General features: G+C 44.2%; 1 protein-coding gene and 1 long non-coding RNA gene across 4 annotated transcripts in view; one reads left to right on the top strand and one right to left on the bottom strand.

Annotated features, from left to right (window-relative positions):
* Nucleotides 1-12159, bottom strand: part of HIPK3 (homeodomain interacting protein kinase 3) — a 339043-nt gene that overhangs the window by 10362 nt on the left and 316522 nt on the right. For all 3 annotated transcript variants that reach the window (XM_077288108.1, XM_077288109.1, XM_077288110.1), the window contains 7 exons: nucleotides 9286-9409; nucleotides 9053-9174; nucleotides 8839-8966; nucleotides 7880-8041; nucleotides 7476-7769; nucleotides 7210-7350; nucleotides 4438-4673 (listed from right to left, as the gene is read on the bottom strand). In XM_077288108.1, the coding sequence (XP_077144223.1) occupies nucleotides 4438-4673; nucleotides 7210-7350; nucleotides 7476-7769; nucleotides 7880-8041; nucleotides 8839-8966; nucleotides 9053-9174; nucleotides 9286-9409 (1207 nt within the window). The remainder of the gene's footprint in view (nucleotides 1-4437; nucleotides 4674-7209; nucleotides 7351-7475; nucleotides 7770-7879; nucleotides 8042-8838; nucleotides 8967-9052; nucleotides 9175-9285; nucleotides 9410-12159) is intronic.
* The window catches only part of LOC143806990 (uncharacterized), a 48508-nt gene that overhangs the window by 16652 nt on the left and 19697 nt on the right, over nucleotides 1-12159 (top strand). The window contains exons 2-3 of the long non-coding RNA XR_013221607.1: nucleotides 5099-5246; nucleotides 7228-7397. This is a non-coding gene — a long non-coding RNA (uncharacterized LOC143806990). The remainder of the gene's footprint in view (nucleotides 1-5098; nucleotides 5247-7227; nucleotides 7398-12159) is intronic.

Raw genomic sequence — 12159 nt, 5'->3', positions numbered from 1 at the left:
AGTAGACCCCTTAAGGAACTTATCTAGATGTGTGGTGAGCACTTTGACCCAACAAGTGCTTCACAGAAGTTTATAATGCAGAGCCGTAAAAATAAAAAATCATATTTTTTCACAAGAATGATCTTTTCGCCCCCAATTTTTTATTTTCCCAAGGGTAAGAGAAGAAATTGGACCACAAAAGTTGTTGTGCAATTTGTCCTGAGTACTCTGATACCCGATATGTGGGGGTAAACGACTGTTTGGGCACATGGCAGGGCTCAGAAGGGAAGGAGCGCCGTTTGACTTTTCAATGCAAAATTGACTGGAATGGAGATGGAACGCCATGTTGCGTTTGGAGAGCCACTGATGTGCATAAACATTGAAACCCCCACAAGTGACACCATTTTGGAAAGTAGACCCCCTAAGGAACTCATCTAGATGTGTTTTGAGAGCTTTGAACCCCCAAGTGTTTCACTACAGTTTATAGGGCAGAGCCATGAAAATAAAAATTATTTTTTTTTTCACAAAAATTATTTTTTAGCCCCCAGTTTAGTATTTACACAAGGGTAACAGTTGAAATTGGACCCCAAAAGTTGTTGTCCAATTTGTCCTGTGTACGCTGATACCCCATATGTGGGGGTAAACCACTGTTTGGGCGCATGGCAGAGCTCGGAAGGGAAGGAGCGCCATTTGGAATGCAGACTTAGATGAATTGGTCTGCAGGCATCACGTTGCATTTGCAGAGCCCCTGATGTACCCAAACAGTACAAACCCCCATAAGTGATCCCATATTGGAAACTAGACCTCCCAAGGAACTTATCTAGATGTGTTGTGAGAACTTTGAACCCCCAAGTGTTTCACTACAGTTTACAATGCAGAGCCTTGTAAAAAAAATTTTTTTCCCACAAAAATGATTTTTAGCCCCCCAAATTTTTATTTTCCCAAGGGTAACAAGAGAACTTGGACCCCAAAAGTTGTTGGCCAATTTGTCCTGAGTACGCTGATAATCCATATGTTGTGGTAAACCCCTGTTTGGGCGCACGGGAGAGCTCGGAAGGGAAGGGGCACTGTTTTACTTTTTCAACGCAGAATTGGCTGGAATTGAGATCGGAAGCCATGTCGCGTTTGGAGAGCCCCTGATGTGCCTAAACAGTGGAAACTCCCCAATTCTAACTGAAACCCTAATCCTAACACGTCCCTAACCCTAATCCCAACAGTAACCCTAACCACACCCCTAACCCACCCCTAACTCTAATCCCAACCCTAATCCCAATCGTAAATGTAATCCAAACCCTAACCCTGTCTTTAGCCCCAACCCTAACGTTATCTTTAGCCCCAACCCTAACCCTAACTTTAACCCCAACCCTAACTTTAATAATAATTTTTATTTATATAGCGCCAACATATTCCGCAGCACTTTACAATTAAAGGGCCACTGTCACCCCCCTCCAGCCGTTATAAACTAAAAGAGCCACTTGTGCAGCAGTAATGCTGCATTCTAACAAGGTGGCTCTTTTAGTTTTAGGTTCAAGTATACCCCAAATAAAGCGTTTTTATACTTAGCCACAATTCCTGTCTCTAGCCAGGTAGGTGGGTCCTCACTCCCCAGCTTGGCCAGCTCCTCTGCCATCACTCACATCTTCCTGCGCTTTCAGCGCCGCCCCCTCAGCGCTGTTATTTCAAAACCGGCGCCTGCGATGTGTACTGGTGTCCTGCGCAGACGCAGTAAGCTCTGGCCGTCTGATGTCCCAGCCAGGCTTGCACACTGCGCCTGCGCGGGCATTGCGGCCACCGGCCAGCCACCTTTGGAATTCCCGGAAAACGTCTTCTTATCAGTATATATTTATGTTTCACCTATACAGAATTTTCCGTGTAATGGCTGATACCAGAGAACAAAAGACATCCACAGAACACCAGGATGGATCTGCTGCACAGCAAATAGCTGTAGGACCTGCAATGAAGTCACTGCCATGTGATTAGGGCAATCACATGGCAGTGACGTCATCGCAGGTCCTACAGCTATTTGCTGTGCAGCGATCCATCCTGGTGTTCTGTGGATGTCTTTTGTTCTCTGGTATCAGCCATTACACGGAATATTCTGTATAGGTGGAACCTTTGGAATCCCCGCCCCGCACTGTGCATAATGCATAACACAGTGCGGGGCGGGGATTCCAAAGGTGGCTGGCCGCAATGCCCACGCAGGCGCAGTGTGCAAGCCTGGCTGGGACATCAGACGGCCAGAGCTTACTGCGTCTGCGCAGGACACCAGTACACAGCGCAGGCGCCGGTTTTGAAACGATAACAGCGCTGAGGGGGCGGCGCCAAAAACGCAGGAAGATGTGAGTGACGGCAGAGGAGCTGGCCAAGCTGGGGAGTGAGGACCCGCCTACCTGGCTAGAGACAGGAATTGTGGCTAAGTATAAAAACGCTTTATTTGGGGTATACTTGAACCTAAAACTAAAAGAGCCACCTTGTTAGAATGCAGCATTACTGCTGCACAAGGTGGCTCTTTTAGTTTATAACGGCTGGAGGGGGGTGACAGTGGCCCTTTAAGCGGGGACATGTACAGACAAAATCAATGCACGTTAAGACAATTTAAACAGTGACATTAGGAGTGAGGTCCCCGCTCGCAAGCTTACAATCTACAAGCCCCAACCCTAGCCCTAACCCTAACGGGAAAATGGAAATAAATACATTTTTTTAATTTTATTATTTTTCACTAAGGGGGGTTTGATTTACTTTTATAGCGTTTTTTTATAGCGGATTTTTATGATTGGCAGCTGTCACACACTAAAAGACGCTTTTTATAGCAAAAAAGTTTTTGCGTCTCCACATTTTGAGACCTATAGTTTTTCCATATTTTGGTCCACAGAGTCATGCGAGGTCTTGTTTTTTGCGGGACGAGTTGACGTTTTTATTGGTAACATTTTCGGGCACGTGACATTTTTTGATCGCTTTTTATTCCGATTTTTGTGAGGCAGAATGACCAAAAACCAACTATTCATGAATTTCTTTTGGGGGGGGCGTTTATACCGTTCCACGTTTGGTAAAATGGATAAAGCAGTTTTATTCTTCGGGTCAGTACGATTACAGTGATACCTCATTTATATCATTTTTTTATGTTTTGGCGCTTTTATACGATAAAGACTATTTTATAGAAAAAATAATTATTTTGGCATCGCTTTATTCTGAGGACTATAACTTTTTTATTTTTTCGCTGATGCTGTATGGCGGCTCGTTTTTTGCGGGACAAGATGACGTTTTCAGCAGTACCATGGTTATTTATATCTGTCTTTTTGATCGCGTGTTATTCCACTTTTTGTTTGGCAGTATGATAATAAAGCGTTGTTTTTTGCCTCTTTTTATTTTTACGGTGTTCACTGACAGGGTTAACTAGTGGGACAGTTTTATATGTCAGGTCATCACGGACTCAGCGATACTAAATATGTGTACTTTTATAGTTTTTTTCATTTAAAGAAATGTATTTATGGGAATAATTTTTTTTTCTTCTTTATTTAGGATTTTTTTTTTTTTTTTTTATACACACATGTGGAAATTTTTTCTTTACTTTTTTACTTTGTCCCGGGGGGGACATCACAGATCACTGATCTGACAGTTTGCACAGCACTCTGTCAGATCAGCGATCTGACTTATAGTGCCGCAGGCTTACCAGCGCCTGCACTGAGCAGGCGCTTGGTAAGCCACCTCCCTGCAGGACCCGGATGCAGCCCCGCGGCCATTTTGGATCCGGGGCCTACAGGGAGAGAAGGTAAGACGCTCGGAGCAACGCGATCACATCGCGTTGCTCCGGGGGTCTCAGGGAAGCCCGCAAGGAGCCCCCTCCCTGCGCGATGCTTCCCTATACCGCCGGAACACTGCGATCATGTTTGATCGCAGTGTGCCGGGGGTTAATGTGCCGGGGGCGGTCCGTGACCGCTCCTGGTACATAGTGCCGGATGTCAGCTGCGATAGTCAGCTGACACCCGGCCGCGATCGCATATGATGTACTATCCCGTCACTGGGAATTAAGTCCCAGGTCACCTTGACGGGATAGTACGTCATATGGGATTAAAGAACAATCAACTGGTCTGTGAGACAATTCTTGCTGGTTGGTAGATGATCAAATACTTATTTAATGCAATAAAATGCAATTTAATTATTTAAAAAAACATTCAATTTCATTTTCTGCTTTTTATTTTTAGATTCTGTCTCTCACAGTTGAATTGTATCTACGGTAAAAATTACAGACCTCTCCCATTGTTTGTAGGTGGGAATTTCCCCACTATATATACACAGAGTGACATAGGCATTGCTTGTAAGGGTGAATTTCTGTAATACAGTGCTGTTTGGAAGCCCCACATGATGGACTGTGAGCTCCCATAAAGTCCTACCTAATAGTAAACGGATTAATTTCATTTTGATCTCCATTAAGGCGACATCGCAATATGACAACTTTACCTTTGTTGGTGGCCCAATGTGAGTTAAACTTGCGGTTTTCAATCCTGATAGGTGGAACCACTAATGTACACACTGCTGGCTTATTCTCAGTTTTCTCCAATGCCTGTTTTTCTGTATTCTGGTTGGCATCCTTTACAAAGCTGCTCTTCACAAATGGGCTGTCATGGCCAGATGAATCAGAGCTTGGGGATCCATCTACAGTGTCGCAGCCACTCTCAGGCTCATCATCAGACATACTGCAAAAGCAACGCAACCAGTCACAGTCATGGGACAACCCAGATCCACAAGAGGATCTGTCATGAAGAAAGCGCCCCTCATGCCTACACTACATTCATATTCTCGCATCTCTACCATTAACAAAACAGTTAGCACAAAGTTTTATGCAGTTTTTGGCTAATAAAATCTGTATCTGTAAATTCCCTTAAAGAGAACTTTTCAATAGTTTGTGCATGTTAAATTGACCACATCATGCAATAATGGCTGCAGAGCCGAGTAAAATGTAGTTTTTATATTGTAATGTCTCTGCTCCATTAGCTTGCAATGTTTAAGTTATAATTTATGTAAAGTTCAACAGGGCGTTACCAGAGATGTGTCTCTGGGGGTGTGTACTTCTTCCCCTGAATGAGGCTGACCAATCAGTCTCTATGTTGTGTGATTTCAGGCAAAGGAGCTGTCATTCAAGCAGGAAGAAGCAGTGCAGGGCTGGGAATAGAGCTGGAGTGACAGAGGCTTCAGATCTATAGACTCATTTGCATATGAATTCAAACATGGATATTTCAGCAACGGGTGATCGTATTGGCCATGTAAAGGTATTGCTTGACTTGTCCATGAAAGCACCACATGCACGTATATAATGTTTTGGGGGTGAATGCCTGGTGGCAGTGGAAGCACAGAGCTCTAACTATACAGGTCCTTCTCAAAAAATTAGCATATAGTGTTAAATTTCATTATTTACCATAATGTAATGATTACAATTAAACTTTCATATATTATAGATTCATTATCCACCAACTGAAATTTGTCAGGTCTTTTATTGTTTTAATACTGATGATTTTGGCATACAACTCCTGATAACCCAAAAAACCTGTCTCAATAAATTAGCATATCAAGAAAAGGTTCTCTAAACGACCTATTACCCTAATCTTCTGAATCAACTAATTAACTCTAAACACATGCAAAAGATACCTGAGGCTTTTAAAAACTCCCTGCCTGGTTCATTACTCAAAACCCCCATCATGGGTAAGACTAGCGACCTGACAGATGTCAAGAAGGCCATCATTGACACCCTCAAGCAAGAGGGTAAGACCCAGAAAGAAATTTCTCAACAAATAGGCTGTTCCCAGAGTGCTGTATCAAGGCACCTCAATGGTAAGTCTGTTGGAAGGCAAAAATGTGGCAGAAAACGCTGTACAACGAGAAGAGGTGACCGGACCCTGAGGAAGATTGTGGAGAAGGACCGATTCCAGACCTTGGGGAACCTGAGGAAGCAGTGGACTGAGTCTGGTGTGGAAACATCCAGAGCCACCGTGCACAGGCGTGTGCAGGAAATGGGCTACAGGTGCCGCATTCCCCAGGTAAAGCCACTTTTGAACCATAAACAGCGGCAGAAGCGCCTGACCTGGGCTACAGAGAAGCAGCACTGGACTGTTGCTAAGTGGTCCCAAGTACTTTTTTCTGATGAAAGCAAATTTTGCATGTCATTTGGAAATCAAGGTACCAGAGTCTGGAGGAAGACTGGGGAGAAGGAAATGCCAAAATGCCTGAAGTCCAGTGTCAAGTACCCACAGTCAGTGATGGTGTGAGGTGCCATGTCAGCTGCTGGTGTTGGTCCACTGTGTTTCATCAAGGGCAGGGTCAATGCAGCTAGCTATCAGGAGATTTTGGAGCACTTCATGCTTCCATCGGCTGAAATGCTTTATGGAGATGAAGATTTCATTTTTCAGCACGACCTGGCACCTGCTCACAGTGCCAAAACCACTGGTAAATGGTTTACTGACCATGGTATTACTGTGCTCAATTGGCCTGCCAACTCTCCTGACCTGAACCCCATAGAGAATCTGTGGGATATTGTGAAGAGAAAGTTGAGCGACGCAAGACCCAACACTCTGGATGAGCTTAAGGCCGCTATTGAAGCATCCTGGGCCTCCATAACATCTCAGCAGTGTCACAGGCTGATTGCCTCCATGCCACGCCGCATTGAAGCAGTCATTTCTGCCAAAGGATTCCCGACCAAGTATTGAGTGCATAACTGAACATTATTATTTGATGGTTTTTTTGTTTGTTATTAAAAAACACTTTTATTTGATTGGACGGGTGAAATATGCTAATTTATTGAGACAGGTTTTTTGGGTTATCAGGAGTTGTATGCCAAAATCATCAGTATTAAAACAATAAAAGACCTGACAAATTTCAGTTGGTGGATAATGAATCTATAATATATGAAAGTTTAATTGTAATCATTACATTATGGTAAATAATGAAATTTAACACTATATGCTAATTTTTTGAGAAGGACCTGTACATCTAATAGGACCACAGTATATGGTGCAGTTATACAGTCCTCTTACCATTTTGAAAAAAAAGGACAGTGGGGGAGTGCTCTTATAAAGCTTGCTCTGTCAATCACTCATTGTCCCTTTTTGTCCCTTCTTCAGGGTCATGCTTGAAACTATACATTTGCTATCAAGTCAGTATAGAATTTTCTAAGCAGCCAGCAGAAGTATTATATATGGTGTAGCATGTATTTGTCCTTGGTTATAGTGATTCCATTACCTGTTGGGTCTCTTACAGGGAGAGGGGCTGGACTGCCCTGAGGAGCTGGTGCTCAGGCTGCTGTCTGGACTACTCAAGGAACAGACCCGATCAATATTCAGAGTACTCTGACAGGCCTCACAGTCTAGGCTGCCTTTACATCTAGATCAATCAGAGAAAGGATTTATACCGCTGGATTACAGATCTAGGTAAAGAGATCAATCAAAACAGTATCTTTGCTTAAAAAATAATAATACACTGTCTCCTATTTGTGTGTGAAAACGTACTCTCTCAGCGAGTGAGTCTGTGCTGAGTCCTCGTCGTCCGTGTCACTGCTTATCGTAATGACGCTGGCCGTAGGGCTGGGGGAATCGGCTATGACAATCTCTTGCCTTTGTTGATTTGACACATCTGGGGCCGGCTCTTCAGATGCCTTACAAGATTCTTCCTCCTGCTCCTCCAAGTTCTGATTGTCCTGGGGTAATGCACAACTTTGAGACTCTGTGGTCTTGATGGTATTTGAAATCTTTGGAGAGGTAAGTGCTTTTCTGTGGACATTAGTGTCCAGTATTGTGTTACTCCTGTAAGACAAACCAAGAGGTTAGATAAGCAAATAATAAAAGGTCAGGTGTTTAGAAGGCACACCGATGTCCGGCAGTAAAGGCTTTTCTACAGCGGTGGGAGACGCTACCTGTTTTGACAGATTTTATTCCTTTTATTGGCTGCAGGCTGAGGCCACACCACATGTGCAATGCCTAAACTGATAGGCTGAGGGGCTGACAGCGCCATTTGGTTGGTAAGGAGAGGCTGCAGAATCATGGAGCTATAATGGTTTCCATGTTGAATCACTTTTCTGTAACACAAAGGCAAAGCGAGAAACATCAGATTGGGCATTTGTAAATCGGATGTTTTGAAGATGTGGCAGATATCAGGTGAGGGCCTGCAGCACTGATTCGGGGCTGTGTCCCTCTTTAGGCAGCTTGGTAATGTAGCTCATCACAGATCTGGATCTTTTGCTTCCTGAACTGATCATTTACTTTTACTTCTTAAACACTTACAAAAAAAATTATATCAATATATATATTTAAAACGCATCCACACACTCCCCACCACCAAAGAAAGGAACAATCAATAAAATAATATATAAATAAAAACTAGCATATTCTGAGAGCTGGAACGTTTTTTATTTTTTGGCTAGCAGTTTTGTAGTGGCTGGCTTTTTGAGCGGCGGTACTAAATATGATTATTTATTTTACATTTTAGAGTTTGCCATTTGAATTTTGGCAATAAGGTGATTTAACGAGTAATTAAAGTTCAGTTCTTTTTCATATTGATGCATTTGGCAAGTTTCTTCTGTCCTGTTCAATAAATATGATCAAAAGTGGGCTCCAAATCCTTAACTTTTCCCAGGCTCTGTGCCTATGCAACCGGGGTATTGCTGCTGATTGCAGGGGGCTGGCACCTCAGGAGTGTGCATGCTCCCAAGGAAGGAAGTGCCAAAATGTGCAGTCAGTCCCCTATAGCGCACGGCGGTTCAGCCAGCAGTATCCGACATTATTCTGAGTGAGGAGTGCTGGATGACAGAAGTGGCACATGATTAACACATGCTAATCCAGCCAATCTGACTGATCCAGTATGCGAGGAACTTACCCCCAGTCTCCCAATCTCTGTGGTCCAGCCATGGTATCGGAGGCAAGTGTTGTAGTAGTTGGCGCCACAGTTGTCACCTGTTGCCAGGCGGGAACCAATATTGGTTGTGTTCCATTTGACCATGTGTGCTGAAATTGTAATGGTACATTAGAAAAAAAAGTAGCATAAAAAACACTATTGCTAATTTATAAAGCTTTCTAGGAGAAAAGCTCACCTGGGAAAGGACACCTGGTCGTATCTGTAGGGGCTGAATGGCCGGAGCCTGTGTTACTAATGGTAAAGCATTATCTACTCTCACAGAATAACTTGTGGGCTTGCCGTGATTTGGTGGGATTCCTGCAAGAATAAGGAGCCTTATTCAATCATCAAATTAACAGTCAGATAAAGCAATAAACAAGAGACACAGACCGCTTCAGCACCGCAGTCCGATAATGGCTAATAACATACCTTGGAGAGTTGGCGGGCAAAGGATCAGCGTCTGCTGAAAAGAATCATTGCAGCCAAACGGAGCAGTTCCTGCCTGCACTGGGATCCCGTGGTGTATAACTGAATGCCCCGAAGCTGGTAACGCCTGAAACAAGACTCTTCAATGTATTCAATAACATAAAATATCAGCACAAAGTCTGCTGCAAGCCCAAGATCGCTGGTATAGGGCCGGATCTAGCCCCTCATAGCGGATGTGCGGTGCCGCACTCCTTCACGTGACCCCACATTGGCTGTGGAGAGACAGTACTGTCTGAGAGGCCAGAAGATACAGTGAGACACTCATTATTTAGAAAAGGACACGTGCCCGAGACATCACAGGCATTGGACAGTTGCCTCAGTAGCTATCTCACCCAAAGTACAGCGCCATCTCTTCAGGCATGAGAAGTGTTTCATATCAGATTGTGTACAAGACAGAGGTGCTGCAAACCCCTTTAAGGGTATTTCTAATGAAGGCAATCCATGTCCATATACATTCTATGGTGTGGGGGGTGATGGTTACCCATTCAGGACCCTACTGTAAATCAGAGCTGACAGATGATATGTGGCAGCCATAGACCTGGAGTGGCCATTAATGAAAGTGCTTAGCTGCTGAGGTATAAAGCAAATTGGGGTGTGGGCCAGCTTGGGCCAATGTGATAGGCTGTTTATGAAAAACAAAATAAAAAAACTCATGTTTTAAGACTATCCTGCAGAGAGAATACTGAAGACCTGCAGTTAGCGGAAGAGTTATTGTGAACATGTCCGGAGCAGCACACAGCTCTCCAGCCTGTCACTGCCTTGCTGTTGGTAGGGGCGGCACTCCGACCTGAGTGACAGGCTTGGTTCAGTATCTTCTCCTACTGCTGAGCGTCTGTTCACAGAATATAAAGGAGAAAACTAAACTAAATCAAATAATTGGTGTGAAGACACTTTGCCTTCAAAACAGCATCAATTCCTCTAGGTACATATGCATTATGTGGGCAGCACGGTGGCACAGTGGTTAGCACAGCAGCCTTGCAGCGCTGGAGTCAGGGCCGGACTGGGACCAAAAAGCAGCCCTGGCACAAATAAAAATTCACCAGCCCACATACGAGTGTCGTAGAATCAAATCGTAAAGCACTGACAGGTTGTGCCGACTTTTTTGCTTTATTTGTTACACGAATCAAATGTGTTAAACCACTTTATATATGTAACCTGCAGTGGCCATAGGGGGAATAGACATCAGATCAACACAGACGGCCTCCAGACTATTATCACACTGCAGAATATGCTAAAAAATACAGCACTGATCACACTCAAGTAACACACACTACAGATACCACCCACACACACACACACACTACAGATACCACACACACACTACAGGTACCACACACACACACACTACAGATACCACACACACACACACACACACACACTACAGATACCACCCACACACACACACACACTACAGATGCCACACACACACTACAGGTACCACACACACACACACACACACACACTAGATACCACACACACACTACAGATACCACACACACACACACACTAGATACCACCCACACACACACACACACACACACTACAGGTACCACACACACACTACAGGTACCACACACACACACACTACAGATACCACACACACTACAGGTAACACACACACACACACACACACACTACAGATACCACCCACACACTACAGATACCACCCACACACTACAGGTACCACACACACACACACACACACTACAGATACCACACACACACTAGATACCACACACACACACACTACAGATACCACACACACACTACAGGTACCACACACACACACACACACACACACACTACAGATACCACCCACCCACACACACACACTACAGGTACCACACACACACACACTACAGATACCACACACACACACACACTACAGATACCACACACACACTACAGGTACCACACACACACACACACACACACACACTACAGATACCACACACACTAGATACCACACACACACACTACAGATACCACACACACACACTACAGATACCACACACACACACTACAGATACCACACACACACACTACAGATACCACACACACACACTACAGATACCACACACACACTACAGATACCACACACACACACACTACAGATACCACACACACACACACACTACAGATACCATACACACACACACACTACAGATACCACACACACTACAGATACCACACACACACACACACATACAGATACCACACACACACACTACAGATACCACACACACACACTACAGATACCACACACACACACACTACAGATATCACACACACACACACTACAGATATCACACACACACACGCACTACAGATACCACACACACACACACACTAGATATCACACACACACACACACACTACAGATACCACACACACACACTACAGATACCACACACACACACACACTACAGATACCACACACACACACTCTACAGATACCACACACACACACTACAGATACCACACACACACACTACAGATACCACACACACTACAGATACCACACACACACACACATACAGATACCACACACACACACTACAGATACCACACACACACACTACAGATACCACACACACACACTACAGATACCACACACACACACGATACCACACACACACACACACTACAGATACCACACACACTACAGATACCACACACACTACAGATACCACACACACACACACACATACAGATACCACACACACTACAGATACCACACACACACTACAGATACCACACACACACACTACAGATACCACACACACACTACAGATACCACACACACACTACAGATAC

This window comes from Ranitomeya variabilis, chromosome 2, assembly GCF_051348905.1.
Source record: "Ranitomeya variabilis isolate aRanVar5 chromosome 2, aRanVar5.hap1, whole genome shotgun sequence".
Taxonomy (NCBI): domain Eukaryota; kingdom Metazoa; phylum Chordata; class Amphibia; order Anura; family Dendrobatidae; genus Ranitomeya; species Ranitomeya variabilis.
The sequence above is the reverse complement of the archived record's forward strand: the minus strand, read 5'-3'. Positions and strand labels throughout refer to the sequence as shown.